This window comes from Caenorhabditis briggsae (genome assembly GCF_000004555.2).
Source record: "Caenorhabditis briggsae complete genome, chrX, whole genome shotgun sequence".
Classification (NCBI taxonomy): Eukaryota; Metazoa; Nematoda; class Chromadorea; order Rhabditida; family Rhabditidae; genus Caenorhabditis; species Caenorhabditis briggsae.
The window spans coordinates 10,350,389-10,368,467 of NC_013491.2; the positions used below are offsets into that span (position 1 = coordinate 10,350,389).

The 18,079-nt window shown below is 37.5% G+C and overlaps 5 protein-coding genes and 1 non-coding gene across 6 annotated transcripts; 4 read left to right on the plus strand and 2 right to left on the minus strand.

Annotated features, from left to right (window-relative positions):
* Positions 1 to 9: 9 nt before the first annotated feature.
* On the plus strand, positions 10 to 5,970 carry CBG14588 (the record flags this gene model as incomplete). The annotated part of the gene is made up of 19 exons (XM_002644579.2): positions 10 to 39; positions 91 to 198; positions 267 to 323; positions 377 to 528; positions 1,341 to 1,560; positions 2,000 to 2,157; positions 2,588 to 2,589; positions 2,660 to 2,683; positions 2,733 to 2,833; positions 4,049 to 4,117; positions 4,257 to 4,313; positions 4,370 to 4,473; positions 4,523 to 4,691; positions 4,737 to 4,874; positions 4,929 to 5,048; positions 5,119 to 5,170; positions 5,219 to 5,346; positions 5,546 to 5,766; positions 5,811 to 5,970. The coding sequence occupies 19 exons, from the start codon at positions 10 to 12 to the stop codon at positions 5,968 to 5,970; spliced, it is 2,070 nt and encodes a 689-aa protein (XP_002644625.2).
* Positions 5,971 to 6,553: 583 nt separating this feature from the next.
* CBG27714 lies at positions 6,554 to 6,616 on the plus strand (the record flags this gene model as incomplete). The annotated part of the gene is made up of 1 exon (XM_045239672.1): positions 6,554 to 6,616. One exon carries the CDS (start codon positions 6,554 to 6,556, stop codon positions 6,614 to 6,616), a length of 63 nt encoding a protein of 20 aa, XP_045099553.1.
* Positions 6,617 to 7,843: 1,227 nt separating this feature from the next.
* On the plus strand, positions 7,844 to 10,448 carry CBG14589 (the record flags this gene model as incomplete). The annotated part of the gene is given in 8 exon segments (XM_045239673.1): positions 7,844 to 7,866; positions 7,878 to 7,962; positions 8,010 to 8,229; positions 8,413 to 8,540; positions 8,590 to 8,746; positions 8,793 to 8,932; positions 10,113 to 10,269; positions 10,318 to 10,448. 8 exon segments carry the CDS (start codon positions 7,844 to 7,846, stop codon positions 10,446 to 10,448), a joined length of 1,041 nt encoding a protein of 346 aa, XP_045095458.1.
* On the minus strand, positions 8,268 to 8,339 carry CBG28855. Its single transcript has one exon. It is a non-coding gene (tRNA).
* A 17-nt stretch (positions 10,449 to 10,465) lies between the features above and the next one.
* Positions 10,466 to 13,580, plus strand: CBG14590 (the record flags this gene model as incomplete). The annotated part of the gene is made up of 12 exons (XM_045239674.1): positions 10,466 to 10,478; positions 11,169 to 11,299; positions 11,345 to 11,419; positions 11,468 to 11,652; positions 11,697 to 11,741; positions 11,785 to 11,897; positions 12,060 to 12,202; positions 12,253 to 12,406; positions 12,943 to 13,085; positions 13,133 to 13,294; positions 13,361 to 13,456; positions 13,536 to 13,580. The coding sequence occupies 12 exons, from the start codon at positions 10,466 to 10,468 to the stop codon at positions 13,578 to 13,580; spliced, it is 1,305 nt and encodes a 434-aa protein (XP_045100814.1).
* Positions 13,581 to 13,946: 366 nt separating this feature from the next.
* On the minus strand, positions 13,947 to 14,973 carry CBG14591 (the record flags this gene model as incomplete). The annotated part of the gene is made up of 3 exons (XM_002644582.1): positions 13,947 to 14,003; positions 14,414 to 14,523; positions 14,910 to 14,973. 3 exons carry the CDS (start codon positions 14,971 to 14,973, stop codon positions 13,947 to 13,949), a joined length of 231 nt encoding a protein of 76 aa, XP_002644628.1.
* Between the last annotated feature and the right edge of the window lie 3,106 nt (positions 14,974 to 18,079).

Sequence of the window (18,079 nt, forward strand, 5' to 3'; positions counted from 1 at the left end):
TTGCAGGAAATGCAAAGCCTTTCTTCAATGCTCTCACCGGTAAGTTGAAAAGCGACTCTGGGATTATTAAACAATTTTCAATTCATTCAGCTCAACGGAAACGATGCCAACAACGGCCAACAAGGAGAATCTGCAAACTTGCAAACGCCACTTAGCATCTCGATTCCACTTAATGAGTATGAGGTTCCAGGACTTCAGGTAGCAAAATTTTACAAAACTTTTACTTTTTTTATTCTATTGAACACAAGACCAAACCTCGTTTTCAGCACGCTGCCGAAGATTCATTTCTTGGAAATCAGGTCAATCCAATCTGGCCAATTACTGTAAAAAATTGGAAATACTACATAAGTTTACTAAAACTAATGCATGATTTCAGTACCAACAACAACCACTTCTTCGTTCCAAGAGTCCAGAGATGGACGCATTGGCAGAATTAAACGCCGAAGTTGGAAATCAGTATACGTATCAAATGTTCGACTCGGAAGGAGCCAGCAACAGCGGCTATCATTTTGGAATGGAATCTGATCCGTAAGTTAGAGTTTCTCGGAAACAAACAACTACATTTGACATGAAGAGGAATGGTATCTGAGTAGTCTAATCTAGCAAACATCTGGCAATTCACGTAGTTTGAAAGTTCAAGGCAACTCGGGTTCAAGCAACTCAAAGTTTTGAAAACCAAGGAAATTCTAATGAGAGTGTCATTCAAACGTCCACATTGGGCTACTTGTTCTTGTTTTCTGTCAAAGATATCTAAAAGTACTAAACAGACCAAATTTTCATTATAATGCCACAAATATCATATCTGTTATATATTTAATGATGCCCTTAACAAGAACGAAGATAAACGTATGCAAAATTGATTGAGGGAGATACTTTTAGAGGTCTAATGGTGCAGTGGTTGTTATATCCAAAAACGGGCTACATGCTCTTAAACGGGTGAATTCCAGATTTCCAAAACCTTCCAAAATTTTTCGATTTCCAAAATTTGTGAAATTTCAAAGCTCAAAGAATCAAAAAATTTCAAAAATCACTAAGAGAGCTAAATAGATGCTTCAATCTATGAATCACTCTATGATTAGAATTCAACATCAGCCATCACATGAATTCACATTTTTGTAAACTAACTAGCTAGTTCCACACCACAGTTCATAATTTCAAATTCATTATTCTGATTATTGTGCTTGCAAAATAGATTTTTCAAAACAAAAGTACACAATCACAATATTAGATGGCGCATTTTTTTCTAATGAGCAGTCATTTGTCTACCATAAAAAACGTTTCCCTGGTGACCGTCAACCCCTCACTATAAAAACCTAGTTATTTATACTATTCATTTCTAGACGCACCGGCTACGACAAGCACATGTTCGCTGCCGTCGACCCGGCCCCATACCAAGATCGCTATTACCAATGCGCGTATGGACAATCGAAAAGCCAGCGAGTGGCAATCCGTCACAAGCTCGACGACAAAGACCAGGACGGCGGTCCGGACACGAAACGTCATTGTGTCGAGGCGCCGAGATTGGGAAATGAGTACAGCGTCATCGTGCCGAACACAAGCGTTTTTGGGAACGGAGCCAATAAAGGATAATTATAGCCTTTTCTAGTCACTGTTCTTTTTTCTGTTTCTCTCCTGTCATCTCTGTCATCTCTGCCATACCCAATCGTAGCAAATCGATTATTTTTCTCCTGTCTAGATTTCCGTAATTCTTAACGTTTTTTTTCGGAATCTTTCTTTCTCTCCAAATTCCATGAATTCCACGAGTGATCTACTTTTTTTCTATTTTTTTTTCTCATACAACCATTATTGAAATATCTGCATTAATGCAGTGTGGAAAAAAAAATTGCCTCTATTTCTCTCCCTCTTCTCCATTCTCCATTTTCCATTTCAATTCAATGTTTGTTGTTGGGACAGGCATGCTGTTCTGTTTCAAAAATTCACAATTGATTTTGATAAAAATGTTCTTCCCCGTCCTTTTTTCAGCGACGTTCTTGCTTAGAAATCGATTCCTTCTTCTCGGGTGCTAGTAAGCAGATTGATTAGAGAAAAAGAAAGTCAAACCTATAATTTACATCAGAAAACGGAGACGGCACAGAGTAACACACACTCACGCAACCTAGCTTCGTGCCTTCTAAGAGACAGAGAATGGGACGCTTTGTGCCTCTTTTTCACCCATTTTTATATATGCACTTAGAGCACATGAAACCCCATGAAACGTCCTCTTCTCTTACTAAAACGGATAACTGACTTCTGGTCCTGGAGGTTTTAAACCTCATTTAGAGTGTGTAATCTAGGCAAGAGAAAAGCTTAATCCTTTTTTTCGTTTTTTTTCAGTGAATTTTTTTCAATAACCTTCCTGAGGATCCCCAAAAAAAACTAATTTAGTGCTAGATTTATAATGAGAATTTCTTCCACTTCTTCCATCTCTATTGCCCTAACCACGACCTCTTGGTGCTCACTAAAAAAAGGAACCCTTCCCTCTCAATTTCCTCATTTCTCATTCAGAACCGCTCCACATCGGCCCGTCCTTCTCTATTCCCAAGCCCTTTACTTCTAAGCCCTCAACTTCTTCAAAAAATGTCGCAAGAGGTAAGAACAAAGATTTTGAAATTAGTTTACATGTTCGGTTTTCAGAACAAGTCAAACAACTTGAAACGAGGCTACCCAGAGGCAAAGGACGGAGGTTTGTTTGCATAGCTTTTCGTGTTTCTTTCTCATGAAGTCATTTTTAGAACAAGAAGACAAGGAGACTCATGAGGTCATCACCGACGTCATCTCGATTCTTCGCAATCAGGAAAACTCTGGGTTTGCAGTTCCACTGCCAGTGGTAAAGGTATTCGGTGTCGAATTGCAGTAAAACTATAAAAAACGCCGCCAACTGTAAAATTTGAGTGGATTTTCATCGGTTTCTAAAATAGGTGTCAAAAAATATGTAACAAACATAAAATTTGTGATTTTATGATAAACGTTTTGTCTGTTGACCACTTTTGGATATCTTCTGTATAAAATAAAAAATGGCTCGAAAGGTGTGATTAGGGAATTTGAAAGGTTTTACAAATTCTTCAATTCCTGAATTTTGTGATTTTGAATTTTGAAAAAAAAATTCACAGATTTGATTCCATTGAACTTTTGAATTTCAGGGATCCGTTCCACCACCAAACACTCCATGTTCCAAGGATTAATACGCTGTCAATCAACTTTTTTGAAGAAGGAAGTGTGATGAATTGTCAAGTGTTTCAATTTTCCCATTTTTCATATTTTTTCCTTGCATTTTTTTCTAATTTTTTTCCTTTTCCCGAAAATTTGAATCAAATTGCTTTTTCTTAATCATCTGATTGGTCCCATTCAAAACAATTTGTCTGTACTTGAGCACACATAAGCTGTAATAAATAATTAATTGAAATAAAAATTCTTACATATTCATTTTTTTTCTAATTTTCCAGTCGAACAATTCCCTCCAAGTCTCATGTGTCTCCTCACCCAGCATCTTTTTGTTTGTTCTCGTTTTCCCTCTCTCGTCGGTTGGTAAATGCAGGAGAAAAGAGTTTTTTCAAGGTTAGTCATGGGCTAGGTGAAACAGTTGAATTACCCTACTCATTTTTCACTCATTTTGTTTCGTTTTGTTTTCCAAAGTCATGGAGCGAAGAAAGAGAAAGTAGGTTATTGTTTTTTTGTGGAGTTTCTTTTTTGAAAATTCAAAATTTTGAAAAAAATGAGGAATGAGGAATAGATGCAAATTTTATTACATCAGTCGTCATGACCCTTGTCTTGTTAGTCAGCGTGGTGTCTCATCAGACTGTGTGTGTGTGTGCGAGGAAGTCCGTTTGGGGGGTCTCATTGGCATTGTGCGCATTGTGCGCAAACGGTCCGGAGGTCAGGCCGAACAATATCGATTTTCTGTTCTCTTGCTCATCACCTAAGTTTTGAAAGTTTCAAAGTGTCCAATCACCAGAATCTAGCATAGAAAAGTTCAAAGAATTTTTTCATCCAAATTTTTTGTCAATCACTCATCGCTCAAACCACTTATCACTAAATTTTCTTCTCACAGGCCAAGTCCGCAAAATGTCGTCAAGTCGAGTGCATGCAAAGAGAGCGTCACACAAAGGTAATTTACCTCGTTTAATGAAAAACGGCAGTCAATAATGACGAAATCTTTCGGTTTTCTGCACCCACCCCGCCAGACCACACCCGTGCACACTCCATAACCCAGCCCCGTCGGATATTTCGAAACATTTTTTTGTGTTCTTTTCAGTAAGACGACCCGAAAACGACAACTGCCTCCGGCGATGCCGGACGGAAATGGGCAAACTTATGTAAGATTTGTTAATGAAACGTTGAATAGTGGGACGATATTTCAAAACAATTTCAGACCTTTGCTCCGCCCAGGAATCGCCACAATTTAGCAAAGCTCAACCTTAGTGAAATACATCCGCCCGTACAAGATTCGTCAAATGACGATAATATGAATAGCTTGTGAGTTTTTTTTTGATGGATGGCGAGAAATTGCAAGGAAATTTTTCAGAGATTATGTTAAACAATACCTCTCAAACACACTGATCATACCTCCAAATGGCGAAGTCCACGAGTTCGAAAGACATCACTTGGAAGAGATGGAACTTTTGGGGAATGGGAGTTTTGGTGTCGTTCGAAAAATGCTTCATATACCGACAGGAGTAGAAATGGCAGTCAAAGTGAGAATTGTAGCAAAAGTGCTGTCAAACATTCTTTTTTTTCAGAAAATAACACTGCTAACCAACGGACCTGACGACGCCTTCAACAAATCTATGCAGAGGTTCAGATTAGAAGTAGAAGCAACGAAAGCAGCCAGTAACTGCGATGAAATTGTTAGATACTATGGAATCACGTTTCATGAGGTATTTTTTTCCCGAAAAAAAAAGAGGATAATGACTAGAATATGCAAGTTTCAGGGAGTTGCATGGATGTGTATGGAGTTGATGGATCTGTCGCTGGACAAGTTGTACATGATTGCTCATGACATACAAAGTGAAGATGTGCCCGAACAGATTCTAGGAGCTGTCGCAGTAGCTGTAGGTTTTTTTTTTGACTTCAGATTGATACTTTCCACAAAGATTTCTGACAATTTTTGTTTTATTTCAGACTATTCGCGCTCTGGACCATCTCAAAACGTCCCATCACATCATTCATCGAGGTAAGCTTCATCTACTCATCTGAAACTATTTTCAAGTTTGATTTTCAGACATCAAACCATCAAACATTCTGTTGAACAGGTCTGGTGGTGTCAAGTTATGCGATTTTGGAATCTGTGGCTATCTACAAAACTCTGTTGCTCAATCGATTGATGTCGGTTGTCGGCCGTATATGGCGGTGAGTGTTACTTGAAATTTTGATCTACGACGTATGGTCTAGCTCTCGAGATTTCGAAATCGTGAGGTGGTGGCGGTGCCAAGGTGAAAGATGCAAACAAATTTAGAATTTCGTAATATCTAGTGAAGGGATATATGTCTCACTTGATGGATGATAGCCAGTCACCACACTACACACAATAAAACATAGTAATTTGCAGCCGGAACGCCTTGCACCCAACGCCGACGGTTATGATATCAAGTCTGAAGTATGGAGTCTAGGTATCACCATGGTTGAAGTGGCGAACGGAAAATATCCCTATGATGGCTTCATGGACGCCCCAATTCTGGACCAAGTTCGAATGGTGGTCTATGGTGATCCACCCATACTCAACCCGGAGCGTGATACATCCATGCAGATGAAAATGTTCATAGCTCAATGGTAAATTTCTATTTTTGCTATATTTTTCAGTTTTCTTCTTTCAGTACAATCAAAGATCGACGCTTACGAGCAAGTTTTGAAGACCTGAAAAGGACTAGCGTGTTCCGTGATTACACTCATAGTATTGAACACAAAGAAATCGTCGGAGATTTTGTCCTCAGAATGTATCAACATCGTCTAAAACTGCCGTTCGCACAATTTTAACTCATATTCACGTTTATCTAATTTTTCTTTTGTTCCGCTTTTCTACAGTACGGTCTTCTTCATATCATTTTTCTTCTCGATTCCTCTTCAGCTCGTGTTGCCTATATCTCTCTTTCTTCTTCTGAACAACTCAAATACAAACTACGTCTCAACCTCATCCATGTAATACATTTCATTTTTTTTCCTCCTAAAATCTGGTTTTCATTTCCAATGTATAAGTGATAACTTTCAAGCATATTCTAGTCACCACCCTACATTCAAATTGTGATTTCCCTACTGCTCACCATCACCTCTTCTAGGCTTTTCTCTCTTTTTTCTTCTCCCTCTCTCTCATTCATTATCAATCTGTACACACATTTTTTTGCTCCACCGTTTGACTCATTTGTTTGTCTTTACAGCCTGTCATCATCAATATATTCTTCGTGTTAGCGATAATGAAATACTTGATGATCCCTAAAAGTTCCTCGTTGTTTTGAAACATTCGATTATTATTGTTATAATAACACCCCAAACCATCACGGGAGGATTGAGAAGGAGGTCAAGATAGTCTCGCGCAAAATAGTTGTAGAATGGAGAAAATGAAATGGAAAGAAGAAAGAGAAAAGAAGCAAAGTTCTCGAATCGTATCCGTGAAACATTCGATTAGGTTAGAATGCGATTTTCGTTTTTCTTATGTCTAGCCAATTGTCTAGTTATTGCTAACGCATCATGTGAGTTTTTATTGTAATCTTTTGTGAAAAGTTCATTATAAAATGAAATGAACGGAACACTCTTTTGCCCGAAATATTTAAATCATCTTGACACGAAAAAGACTGAAGAATGGAAGTTTCTAAAAGCGTATTAATTTAATTAGGGGACCAAATAACAATTGTTAGCTTCTGAATTGATCAACTTTAGTCGAATTTTGAGGGAAAGATTTTTTAAACAAATTAAGTACCCCGCAAAGTTTCCCAACTTTTTTATTGATGAAAAGAAGCTTATTCAGATGTTTAAAAAATACAGAAAGTTTTGTCGCGTGAGTCTGAAAGTCTTCAGGTCTACTGAACAGAAATATAGCTTCGATTTTGCTGTTATTCAGATTTCTTTCAAAAATTTATTATTATAAATGCTATACCGGCTTTTTTCATAACTTCTAGCAACAGCACCGAGTCCAGAGTCGATTTTGAGGTCCATTATCTAAATTCGTGTAAAAGAAAAAATATCAAACATTTGCCAACTGATAAAATATTGGTAATACTACGATAGATAATTTTTGTAAGTTGACAAATTTTTGATATCTTTACCAGGAATCTAGATACTTAAGTTTGAAGTTGACGGGCCTCTATTAGAGGATATACCGCATATCTCATTAGGACGAATCTATACAAAAAAAAGTGACAACTACAAAATTGAGGCTTTAGTTTGCATTTATTCAATAGGTCTGAAAGGTTATAGGCTCCTCTAAAAATTCAGTATATTTCTTTGTCTACTTTCAAAAATAGATGAAATTTCCTGGCTACAATCAACCAATGAATTACGAAGAACCTTTTCAGGGCAATGTTTCAATGTTCATCCCAGTCACGCGGTTTCCAATTCCGACTCTATTGCTGAATTATTTCATGTAACAGCAGGAGAGTGCCTCAACTATTGTATTTCACAAGCCGCACAGAAAGGGGCTAGTTTTTATTTTCATAAAGATTCAATAAAAAATAATTTTAGGACGGATGTGTGTCAGTTGTGTTTCACAGAAAATTCAGCACTTGTCAACTTTATGGTCATGATGGGAGTCATAATGGTAATTATAAGAAATAGAGAACCAATTATTTAAAGTTTTGTTCAGGCGCCGAGGTAGTGTACCTTGAGGACCATGACTTTTATATCCGAAGCAGTTGGGATGGACAGTGTCAGGACAAAATCGCTCCTAGTAGAGGATACAAACAAGACATCCAAAAACTTCAAAGTCCACAATTTGCAACTTTACCACAATCTCCAGCAATCGCAAATCTGCCAAAAGTTAATTTTTTGAAAAACTGAAAATATATATATAAATTTTATTTCAGTTTGAAAACTCTGATTTTCCCAAAGATCCAAATCCTCAATCCATCCGTGAGAATGTGCGCAAAGCTCCGACCCATTTCGAAAACGAAATCCTACAAGAAATTGAAAGACAACAGATGGAAGATGAATTTGAAATGGAATACATGACCACAACGCAAGCACCAAAAAAGAAAACTCACCCTGATATTGTCACGACTTTCCGTAACCCAGCGCACGGCTACAGTAAGTTTCAATTAAAAATGATAAGAAACAAAAAGAGTTGCCTGCTGCTGGAATCGAACCAGCGTCGCCACGGCCACAACGTGGAGTACTAACCACTATACTAAGCAGGCCGAAAGAGAGCGTGCCTCATTGCGTTTATCTACTGGGCACACGAGAGGAGACAGCGAATGTAACATATTGCAGAGTGCCAGAGAGACGAGACGCTGTCCTACTTCTTGGTGTACGGCAGCCGGCTTTCAACGAAAATGTTACCACAAAGATTGAATGGCGTGGATCAGAGCAGTTGCTTGATGTATTGTAGCCAAAATATTGTGAGCTAGAAAATTTCATTCGTTTGAAATGAATATTAATATATTTCAGAATGCCATCGGTCAAAATATTCCATGTTATTCTTTGAATTATGAACCAACTAACGAAATTTGCGAGATGTATGGAAAACAAGAACGTAATGAAAGCGATTCTGCAGTCTTGGCTATTGATGATGAGCACACTTTTGGAGACAAATTCTGTATAAAGAGTATGTGCTGAAATTATTAAAAGCTGCTGAAATCATTGATTTTCAGCGAAAAACCATTGTGATGCTGAAACTTTATATTCGGTTCACTTGTACAAAAAACTCACGAAGAACATTATTGGAAAAGTTCCAGGGCTAGATTCCCAAATTCAATGTTTAAAGGAATGTATTGAGAATCGGGAGTGCAAGGTAGAAAAAGAGTTGAACTTCATTTTCTAACACCGGAAGTACCCGAAGTGTCTGCTCGCTTTTTCTTAGATGTTGGTGGCAAAATATGTCCCGTTTCTGGACTAGCACAAAACGGATAATATAAGGTACTCATAGGCAGGCTGAGCAGAATGGCAAAACTTTTTCTGTTTTTTTCAAAAAAGTGGGTCAAGTCCATTCAAAAAATCATAACTTTGTACAGAAAATGATAAACTAAACTTCATCTTGTAGAACGGGTTTGGGGCTACAAAAAATAAATTATAAATATTGTCTATCTCTGCAATGAAACTTACTAGAATAGAAAATTTGCGAATGGTCTGATTGAGTGAAATCAAAAAACACCGGTTTTTGAAAAAACGTATTCGGGAGACCATGTCTATTCGATTCCTTCCATGTCATAATGCACAACTATCATTCCAAATATTTAGCTCACCTTTCATTTAAGAGAGATTTTTGAAAAAAATACTTTTTTCAGCTTCACTTATGTACCCCTATACATGGTATTTTTCGAACTCATTTTTTCCGGAAACAATAGAAAAGCTCTGAAAATGGAAGTTTGAGTTGGTTCAGTTTCTTTTTGACAGAAAATGATCGAATCGTGATCAAAAAGTCAAAAATGTCGAGAAAAATTTCACATGTTAAAAGTGAGCATGTATAGGGATGAGTGAAGCTGAAAAAAGTATTTTTTTCAAAAATCTCTCTTAAATGAAAGGTGAGCTATATATTTGGAATGATAGTTGTGCATTATGACATGGAAGGAATCGAATAGACATGGTCTCCCAAATACTTTTTTCAAAAAATCGGAATTTTTTTATTTCACTCAATCAGACCATTTGCACATTTTCCATTCTAGTAAGTTTCATTGCAGAGATAGACAGTATGTGTAAATTAGGTTTTTGTAGCCTCAAATCCGTTCTACAAGATGCAGTTTAGTTAATTATTTTTTCTTCGATCTGTACAAAGTTATGATTTTTTGAATGGACTTGACCCACTTTTTCGAAAAAATCAGAAAAAGATTTGCCATTCTGCTCAACCTGCCTATGGGCTCCTTACATTATCCGTTTTGTGCTAGTCTGAGGACGGGACGTTTTTTGCCACCAACATCTAAAAAAAAAAGCGAGCAGACACTTCGGTACTTCCCGTGTAAGAATACTTTTTTCAGGCAGTCACATACAAAAAAGGAATGTGCGTACTTCACTCCATTAGTCCGACAGAAGACGAAACTTTACTCCAAGATGGAAATGGAAAAACCGTGGTGATTGTAAACGGGTGTCACGTGTCAAATCGCGTTGAAACCGAGAACACTAAGAGTGTCGACGGTATAATCAAGCCATTTTCGAAAATTTCAAAAATAAAGATAAATTCAGATAACAAAGAATCCGAATCGGAATGGCAGGAATGGAGTTTATGCCAATATGGCGTGAAGGGACGAAAGATGAGAGTTCGTCAGAGAGAATGCGATGATTGTGAAGAAGATATGCAAGTGGAGGAATGTTAAAATTTGTCTGTCTAAAAATGCCACTATTTTGTACATTTTATGTTTTAATGATAATAAATACTTTAAATTAAATATTATATAATAAAGTTCAAACTATGTTTGCATTTTCTGTCGACTTACAGACAACAAAAGAAACCTCCAAACAAAACTCAAAATCTACAAACAAAAATCCTGAATCTATAACATAATTACAGATTTTTTCCTATTTAAAATTTACCGTTTGAATATTCTAAAATTTTTAATCCGTTATTTTTAACGTTAGTATTTAACATTGAATTATAGTCCGAGCATTACAATCGTAAATCATTCCAAGCACGTTTCACGTCCAATATCAATTTAGCGTTTTCCTTCTCTTTCTTTTCCTGATATGGTCTGGATGCTTTCTTCTTGTTCCCCCGCACACACAGCTTTTGTCTTCACATCCTCACTTCTTTCAATAAATCAGGCACCGCGTCAAATACCCGTTCTCCTCCCGATCTCACCTCTTCCGATTCAATCATTGTTTCATCTTCCGAGAAGCGTTTATTGACCTCAATTGGCTACCTAGCCTGGCTTCTCCCTCCTTTTTTCTCGAGGAATATTCATCGTCGTTAGGCATAAATCAATTATTGTAATGAAGCGTCGAATGTTATTTTTGCTAACACTATTTGCACTTGGGAGTTGTGAAGATTGTGAGTTTTTTTTGTAAATTTCAGATTCTATTCAGTGTTTGGTTTGAAGATCGTGGTTGTTTCAAACGAGTTTCCCGAAGATCCATTGGAAACTATGCTCCGATTGCTGAATATCGAAGAACAGCTCTCACAATGTGCACCCAACACTGTATAATGGCTGCTGGTAATGGAGCCGATGGAGTAAGTCATCTGAAGATGTTTAAAAAGTTTTAATAGATAATTCAGGGTTCCATCTGCAAGGCATTTACTTATGAAGTCGAGAAACAACTCTGCAAACTTTATGATAACGATGGGCATAAGGTAACAGAACAATTAAACTTCTAAAATTCGTATTTGTATCAATTTCAGATTCCAGCAGTGATCCATCCAATCATTGGTATCGACATATTTTATAGAACATCTGATATGGGAGAGTGTGCGGGACCAATGAGTGGTCAGCACATGAACCCCAATTTTGTCAAGCTAAACCACGGAAAGAATGATTTGAAACACAGTTTTGATAAGAACAAGATATCTGATCTTCCAAGCCCAATGTAAGTTTTAATATTCTTCTGATTTGAAATAACTTTCCTTGTAGATCCGACCAATTTATGCAGAAAACAAAAGCGATGGCTGCCCCGATGTAAGTTTCTCAACTTCCGCAGAAGTTCCAAGTCTCTTTACAGTGTCCGAATGGAAAATATGGATGAAGTTCTGAGATCAAAATTGAGAGGAGATGATGCGCTAGTGCCGATGTCACAAAAGGATACGGAAGAAAGGAAGGAGTTTGAACAGACCGGTGTGTTATCATTTTCGATTTCTAAATTGGAAAAGATGAACCCAGTAATGATGTCAGTTCTATTTTTAACTTGGAATTTCCCAAGAACTCTCCCCAACTTCCTTAAATCTACTAACTAACATCTACGTCAAAACACAAGACTCATCCTTTTTTGGTCTACAGACAGCCCATTGAAATGCAAAACATCCAGTGGATATTACGTCGTCGTCGGAAACGAGATTGTTTTGCCGATAAGCGGCGGCGATGTGCGAGTGTATAATGAAGTGGAGCAGGGAGATTGTGCCAAGTATTGCAGTGAGAACAAAGTGAGAACAACATCATTTGTCTTTTTGCCTTCTGCAGCGGCTTGTTTTAGGGTCCCGACGGATCTGCCATCAGTTGCCGCTCGTTGAACTATTTCCCGGTGGAGAAAAAGTGCGAGTTGTATGGAATTCTGGCCGAGCCACATGGCTCTGGAAAATTGCTGGAGAATGAGAAAGTGATTTATGCGGAGAAGTTCTGTTTGCCAGGTTGGTAGAATTTCAGAGCATAGAAAAGTCATATGAAGTTTCGGGTTCATGGAAGAACTCGAGTCTAAGTTTTTAGACATGAAAAATCATAATAACAAAAAGGATGTGTTCTAATAGAAGCCCACCATATTTCGGGCTGAAATATCTTGGTTTCGTTAAAAGATATCGAAAGTTTGTCAACTGATAAAGTGCTGGCAATTTTACGAAAAACGTAAAACCAGTTGACGCATTTTTGATATCTTACGATGCAACCGAGATAATTGTGCTCAAAATGCACGCATAGAGGGTTTTATCAGAGTATTCACAAAAACTTATAAAAGTAGTATACTGTATTAAAGCCCAATGCGACCTATTTTTTCAGAAAATTTTAGCAGGAATCCAGCAAAATTTCGAAAGAAATCGTCAGAGTTTCAAATAACTTTTGTTTTCTTTTTCAGTACATCTAGACCACACGATGCCCCAATGTACAAATTTCCTTGAAAACAGAGCCTCTCCTTCTACTAGACCATGAATAATATAACTATTTGTTTTCCCAGAATCTCCTTTCGACTGCCAAGAAGACGAGATTTTCATTCTCCACGTGCAAAAAACACTCTCGAAGCGTCGACGTGTTGCAACAAAATCTGCAACATCAATTACCGACTGCCTACGCGTTTGCCTTGAGCACGAAGAATGCAGGGTAATAAGACCTTATTGCTCAAACACCCACACATTCTATAATTTCAGAGCTCTGTTTACACGTCGTCTTCAAAGAAATGCGACCTTCATAATGTTGACGTCTCTTCTGGAGACTATGCACGAGATTCTGATCGGGAAACTGTGCTCATTGAGAATGGATGCAGAAGGAAAGGTATGAATCCAAAACGAAGGAACAGCCCGTCGCTTTCGGTAAGACATAGACCAGACCAAAACGGCGGATACACAAATTCATCCATCTCTTCTTTTTTTTTTCAGACAATTCTTGATACTTCCTCGTCTGCCGAGCGGTCGTCATCATCCGCTGGAGGTTGGTCTGGATGCGATTATAAAGTAAACGGAGAAACGGTTCGAGTGAGTTTTTTCAAAGAGCACTTATTGTGAAGAGCACTTCATCCATTGCTAATTCGTTTTTTTATTTTTTTGTTGGCAGGTACGAACCAATGACGACGGCGATATGGAGACCGAAGTTTGCTGATAGAGTTATTGCGTTGCAAATTTAATAATTTTCTCTAATAAATAATAATTTTCTTTCTTCTGGTCAACATGCTACTTTATTCTATTTTGTAGCAGAAAAATTACATTTTTGGTGAAACAGTTGTGTGATGTTTAGTTGTAGAGGGGAAAACAGGGGAAAATAAGAAAGTGCTGTATCCTTAAAACTGATGGTGATGAGATTCGCTAAATTGTTGACAGCCGGATTTTTTTGCTGTCAAAACCGGTAGAAAGGTAGTTCAAACTACAATCGGAAGGAGAAGAAAATTTGAAAAAAGAAGAAAAAGATAGGCACAGCTCATCGGGAAAGAGATTATGAAGATATTTGTACTTGAACAACTGTGTCGCTTCATGGAAGATTGATTGGTGCAAAAGTGTTGATTGGCAAGCGTTCTTGAGCCTTTTCCTGAAAGAAAAGTGTGTATGGGACCCGAAAATATACATAGTTTTTCTATCTATTTCAAAAAGCTAGGGGTTTGGTTGCTCCCCATTTGATCGATGGTGTCGGAAGTGACTTACGAAAAGCTCATCTTTTTTTTGGAGAAAAGTGCGCAATGCATAAAAATACTATTCAAAAGAAAAAGAAGAAAATGTCACTGGCTCTTTTTTTTTGCAGTGAAGTGTTCTGTGCTGTGAATCCTATTGTGAACCCCAAAAAATGCAGGGAGTCACGTTCAAAGAAAACTCAATTTTCTTGCTCCATAGAAATTTCAAAAAAAGAGTTTCAAAAAATTTTCAACAAAGTCAAACCCCGGAAATTGGATTTGTAAGTTACAAATTGTAACAAACTTTTCCCAAAGCCGGAAGAAAACTGACCTTCTTGATGTAGACCATTGAGCGGAAGACGAAGTAGATGACGACACCGAGAATCAGAAGGCACAAGAGTACAGCCAAAGCGAGAAGCTCATTGCGAAGAGCGCTAGCTTCTGGAATATCATCAGGTTGTACGGTAGCATTCAAAGCTTTTTCCAGGGTCTCCATAGTCGTCGTGGCTATGAAACTTTGACGAGTTGTCAGCGGGACCGCATGAGTTGTGGGAATACGAGAGGTAGGAGATGAGAGACCCATCAGACTCTTCTGCGTTATGCGGACCCGGGCCATTGACGTGATTAAAGATGGAAGGGGGTAGGTGAAAGATGAAGGAAAAGAGGACTCTATCTTCTTTTGAGCCAGTTAAAATTGAATGAAGATCATTGAGAGAAGATAATAGAGGGAAAGAGAGACGATTGGTTGTTTTTCGTTTCACCGCCTGTTGGCACGGAAACATATGACGCTAGGATGAGATCTGGCGTGGAAAAAAAGAAGGGCTCACCGTTTGCGTTCTTCACAAAATTGAAGTTCATCATTTCTTCCTGAGCGTCCGGGTGATCAACCATGTCGAAGAGCTGAATTCAAGAGGTTGGGTTTTTGGTGGAGGTTGTGAGATTTCTCATATTTGAAATTTCCTTAGAATCTAACATTACACATTTTTTTTTTGCAAAAGATCGTGAGAAAGGGTATCGATGAGGTATGTGGGTTGCTACTTACTCTAAAATATTCAAACATAGCAGAAATGCACAAATCTGGAGTGATACACCGGATGACAACATTTCTTAGGAATTTTTGGGAATGAAATGAAGAGAGAGTCCTATTATTAATACCGAACAGTTTAGGGGTCGCGGATTGACCGGATAAAATAAAAATCCACCCATGTTTAGCCCTTCACAGCGTCACGAAGTGGATTTTCAGATTGCTCTAACTAACTCACCACGGGTGACTGCATCATCTTGGAATGGATATTTACGTGTAAAGGAAGGGATGAAAAATACTTATAAGTGACCGAAACACGATGTTTACTGCGTCTTCAAAATATGGTGTTGCTCCGAACAAAAAGAAGTTGTTGCCTTGCGCGGGGAGGAGCTGAGCCAAGAGCAGAAGAAGGAGAAAAATATGGAGAAGACGGCAAAAGACTCGATGAGGCGGGACACCGGTGCAGAGCAATTTCAGAGCAATTTCAGAGCAATTTTCATGTGAATTCCAAGAAAGAAATTGATGGAAAGAGACTCGGAAACGAGGAAATCTAATACCGGATTCCAAAACAAAACATCACTTTAATATAAATGTCCTTTGATTTTGGCTTCACTGCCTTATTGAATATTCTTGAAATAGCTCATGGAACTACAAACTGATATTAAAGACTATTATAACCCTTTCCAACATTATATTCATATTTTCATCGAATTCTTCTTTTCCAATGTCACGAAACGCTTGGTGAATGTATTAGTCTCTTTCTGTGCTTACTATAAATAAGTTATAAGTGTATAGCTAGGTCCCCACACATGACCTCATGAAACAAGACCAGGATGAACCTTTGGAAGGTGCACAACTGAGGCAAAAATAGAAAAAAATAGAAGAAAATATTAAACAAAAAAAATGGGAAAGAAACAGTGCAAATAAAAGAGGTGCTGAAACTGTGCCTTCCCCTCGTGAAAAAGGGCTGTAAATTTTTTTTTGGGAATGGTTTTGAATTTTTTTATGAGTGCGTCATATTTTTCATGGGAGGCAAATAGGAAGGGAACAAAGGAAGGAATAGGAATATGGGCGCTAAGATACTTTTTGCCGATGGAATTTGTTGCACGAAAAGATGGGCATTTAGAACGAGCTATTCGCAATTTTGAGAAATGCCAAAAAATCATAGCTTCCAAATTTTCGAATTTCTGATTTTCAGAATACTCCGATTCCATTCCAGAGAATGGTCGGAATTTTCAGAATGCCGAAATACGTTTTGAAAACATCCTGCCCCCAGAAAAAAACTCCCAGCGAACGAATTCAGAACTGGCAGAGAACAAAATTTGAAAATACTGAAAATTCTGAACCAAACTTCAGGTATCAAGTTGTCACGTCCCGCGCCCGCCTTCACTATGAAATTTGTATAATTTTCAGCTATCAAAAATTTGCTACAATATGCCTCTTATTTTACATTTAAAAATTATTGACTTGTCTATGAAAAAATTTCAAAATACGTTTGTAGCTTTGCTTTGATTTTCTCAGATTAGCTAGTTTTTGAAACCGTTGGAGTTCAAAAAAAAACCAAAGTTCTAATGAAAATTAATTTCACAAAATATGAAAACTTTGGAATAATACTTTTCCGACAAAACTTGCTCGACAAGAATCACCACGATTAGTTTGAAACAAGCCACCGGGTACATCTGTTTGAATTACTTCTTTTTTCTTTCTAATGTTTATTTTTCCAAGTTTTTTTTCAAACTAAACTGAAAGTAAGTATTTGCGCAAAGCAGCAGAAACACGTTGAGCGGACAAACAAAAATGTTTCTTTTTGGTGTCAAAAACTTATATGTTGCCAATAAAAATATGTAGATATTCACGAATGACAAGTCTCTTTTTTCTTCTTCTTCTTTTTTTCCAGTGGTTTTCGGACTCTTGTTTCTTGCTCAATTCAATTTTTGCTCATTTTGTTTTCACAGAGAACCTCTACTCGTCTTTCTTTGGAGATTACCCCACCATCTTGTATTCTAACCGTGATATTCGGTTTCAGAGCTCTGAGCTCTGGCGTTCAATTTTGGAAGACCGCTTCCGTTGCGTGAACAAAGACAAAATGCATTTCAAAGAATATTTTAGCAGGCTAGAGGACAAGCAGCGAAACATAAATCATGAATCGAACGAACTTAGAAAAACTTTTTGAAAAACTTCTGAACGACTAAACAGAGCAAACTTGTCGTGAGCTTTTTTGGAAAAAATGTGAAGTCATGTTTTTCTTTCGATTTAAGTTTTCGGATGACCGCTAGGAGAATAAAACAAAAACAGAATACTTGAAACAAAAAAGAAAGAAAAAAATAGATATGCAATCCGAAGAAAGCCGAAAGAGGAATTTGGACATCTAGCTCTTTTTTCTTCTTCTAGGAGGTAATCCTGTTTGCAACGTTTAGCTCATCAACTTTTGATCTTGTCATTCATTAGAGAAGCTCATTTTCAAATTAAAAAAACCAGGCGACTACACGAGTAAAGATTAGTAGAAGAGCAAAAGTGGATTTGAAACTGAAACAAAATAGAAGTGGATGAGATGAACCACCAATGTGACCGGATCACATGTAATTAGATATGCTTGGCGCATGGAATTTAAAATGAAAGATGGTACACGTCTCTTTTTGGTGTTTTACAAGAGTATATAAGGTCTACATGTAGAAGAAATGAGAGCAGATTGAATTTCATTGGCTGAGAGTTATAGATAAAGTTTCAATGGGACGGAAGAAAAAGAAGAAGATGTTTTCTTGCTTGGTGTCTCCTTTTATATGGACGGAGCCAATGGGAAAATAACCACCCAAAAGAAAAAAACACATCATGAAACAAAAAAAATAGAATGAAAGAATGGACAGCAGCTACTCTTATTTCAGACAAAAAAGCAGAAAGACAGAATAAATCGTGTCTCACAAAGAGAAAATGGGAGAAAAATATAGTTGACTCAGCTCAGACATATCCTCTTTT